This window comes from Neolamprologus brichardi, chromosome 9, assembly GCF_056152115.1.
Source record: "Neolamprologus brichardi isolate AB-2024 chromosome 9, ASM5615211v1, whole genome shotgun sequence".
NCBI classification, from domain to species: domain Eukaryota; kingdom Metazoa; phylum Chordata; class Actinopteri; order Cichliformes; family Cichlidae; genus Neolamprologus; species Neolamprologus brichardi.
In genome coordinates this window covers 9,147,683-9,150,000 of record NC_142112.1, presented here as the reverse complement: position 1 = coordinate 9,150,000, position 2,318 = coordinate 9,147,683, and the positions used below count along the sequence as shown (strand labels likewise).

Sequence of the window (2,318 nt, the reverse complement as noted above, 5' to 3'; positions counted from 1 at the left end):
CAGTGTGCACCAGCTGGTTAGAACAAAGGAAATAATCAAATAAAATCATCGTTTGATTTCATCAACACACATAAAGGCCAGTTCACAAACACTGACAAGCATTAGCTCACAGCTAACATGTAAAGGACGTGTGCAGGAGCCTGGATGCAGTTTGTGGAGTTTATATGATCAACATAGTTTTTGGGTTGAAGGTTAAAACTATAAAGTTATGGCTCACTTGCTTAGAGTTGTATTATATGGGAAGCAATGCTTACAGACTGACATAATAATAGTTTGATTTCTTTTGCTTCAAATGTATGCTTTTATTTTGATAGTCTGGCAGAGACAGGAAGTTAGCTGCCTCTCAGTCTCTCTGTTTGAACTGAACTTTGTAAGACTTTGATCCTTCTGGATTCAGTCACGTGTAGCTGCTCTGAAAGATTTAAAACTGGACTCCTGCTGATTTTTGGAGAAACAGGGACTCAGTGGAGCGTCGAGCTGAGGCTTCATTCACTGCAAAGCTACAAAGTGCATTCATTTATCTTAACAAGCAAAGTTGATGTGACTGAAAAAACAAAGATTTTTCTGAACTTTTCTCAGCTTGTTGAGCAGAAACATCTATGAAGAGTCCAGTCAGTGATTATTACTCATCAGAAGGGAAGATGAAGAGTCCTGGTGTTGGAAGCTCACACTGTCTGCACTGTGCATGCAAAGTCCACTGAATGAATGAACCAGTGAATGCAGGAAGTGCCCACTGTTTCTGTAAGTATGGGAGGACCCACCTCTCTCTGCAGATGTCCCTGACACAGGCGGCCCTGGCCAGGATCTGCTCCCACTGGGCGTCCCTCCCCAGCACCACCCTGCTGTCCTGCTGGCTCATTAGACGCTGCAGCTCTGGGTAGACCCGGTCCTTACAGACATGACCAAAGCAGCACACAATCAAAGACAAACAGAAGCTTTGAACACATGAATATGACATTTATAGTAATGCGTTATTATTGCAAACCTGTTTCTTCCACAGAGCGGTCATGAGGCGCAGTCCCACTGCTCTCAGCTTGGGGGAGCCGGCCAGCATGTGCAGACTGTGCAGCACGATCGGGAAGCAAAGCTGGAATATTACAGCACATATGATCAGAGCCAAGTTTACAAGAGAAACTTTGGGACCCCCGGGTCACTGGTTTTTAAACTCTAGAAGCCTCCTGGATGAAGAAAAGCTCCTCAGACTACATGACCTGGATGACCCCACAGATTAAAGCTCATCTGTGTGTATGATGGACTAAAACACACTGTGAGCGCTCAGATGAAGTAGAAAGGTGCTGCTGATGTTCCAGCCCCGTCTCCAGACGCTCACAGTCAGTACAGGTTCTTCTTAGTCGTGCTGCGTACCTTATGAGTGCCGAGGTTTGGCAGGCTTGTGAGAACAGCGTGAGCCAGGACGGGACTCTTTTCTTTGGTCAGTTTGAACAAAAGAAGCAGCACGAGGGGCGGGACCTGCAGAGGGAAACGCCCACATCAGCAAACACACCAACCAAACATTAGGGGTACAATGAAACAATGAGGGGTAAACTTCACACTTCATCTGCAGCTAGTGACTCCAACACAAGTCCAGAGGGAAGTCTGTCCCCTTAGAGCACTCCCTAACCTCTCCCTTTATACGGCAGCAGATTAGCAGCAATCACACAGCAGTGACAGCTTTTATCTTCCTGCTGATCTGAACCATTTCAAAGTCATGTGTTGGTGCCAAAACACCAGGTTATCAACATGTGTTTACTGCTCTTAGAAAGACAAACACGAGCTAGCTGCCTTACATACAACATATCTACATGTCAGAGGGAACAACATGCATTACTTTATATTCAGGCCACAGATTTAAGAGAACCAGTTGTGTGGGTTATCTACCTGGCAGGGGTCGGCAGCAGCGACAGCCTGGCTTGCTTTCAAAGCCAGCTGGCAGATGTTTTCCTGACCCATGATGATGAGATAAGTCACAATCAGGACAAGAGAGGAGGACAGGCGCTGGCTGGACGACAGGGCGGAGCTGACCGCCAACAGCCAATCGGTCGCTGCTGCTGGATTGTTGGCCACTTTGCGCAGTACTGACAAAGACACGCTGAGCTCACTATACCAGGAACTCAGAGACAGAGGCAGTGATGGGGCAGGCTGAGGGAGACAGATTCATGAGAAACAAATGAGAAAGAACAAAGAGCAAAGCTACAGATGCACCATGAATGTTAATGAAGTGTAATTTAAGGATCAAGCAAAGCATCCCAGAGGAACAACACTCCAGAGACTGGATGCTGACCCTGAAGAAGAGGCAGTAAAGACAGCCCTGTTGCTAT

General features: G+C 46.7%; 1 protein-coding gene across 1 annotated transcript in view; it reads right to left on the bottom strand.

Annotated features, from left to right (window-relative positions):
- The window catches only part of LOC148101177 (focadhesin-like), a 2,914-nt gene extending 820 nt beyond the window's left edge, over nucleotides 1–2,094 (bottom strand). The window contains exons 1-4 of the mRNA XM_087845883.1: nucleotides 1,879–2,094; nucleotides 1,366–1,470; nucleotides 986–1,087; nucleotides 762–889 (exon numbers count right to left, since the gene is read on the bottom strand). Coding sequence (XP_087702009.1) covers nucleotides 762–889; nucleotides 986–1,087; nucleotides 1,366–1,470; nucleotides 1,879–1,950 — 407 coding nt within the window. The 5' untranslated portion in view covers nucleotides 1,951–2,094. The remainder of the gene's footprint in view (nucleotides 1–761; nucleotides 890–985; nucleotides 1,088–1,365; nucleotides 1,471–1,878) is intronic.
- Nucleotides 2,095–2,318: the final 224 nt, after the last annotated feature.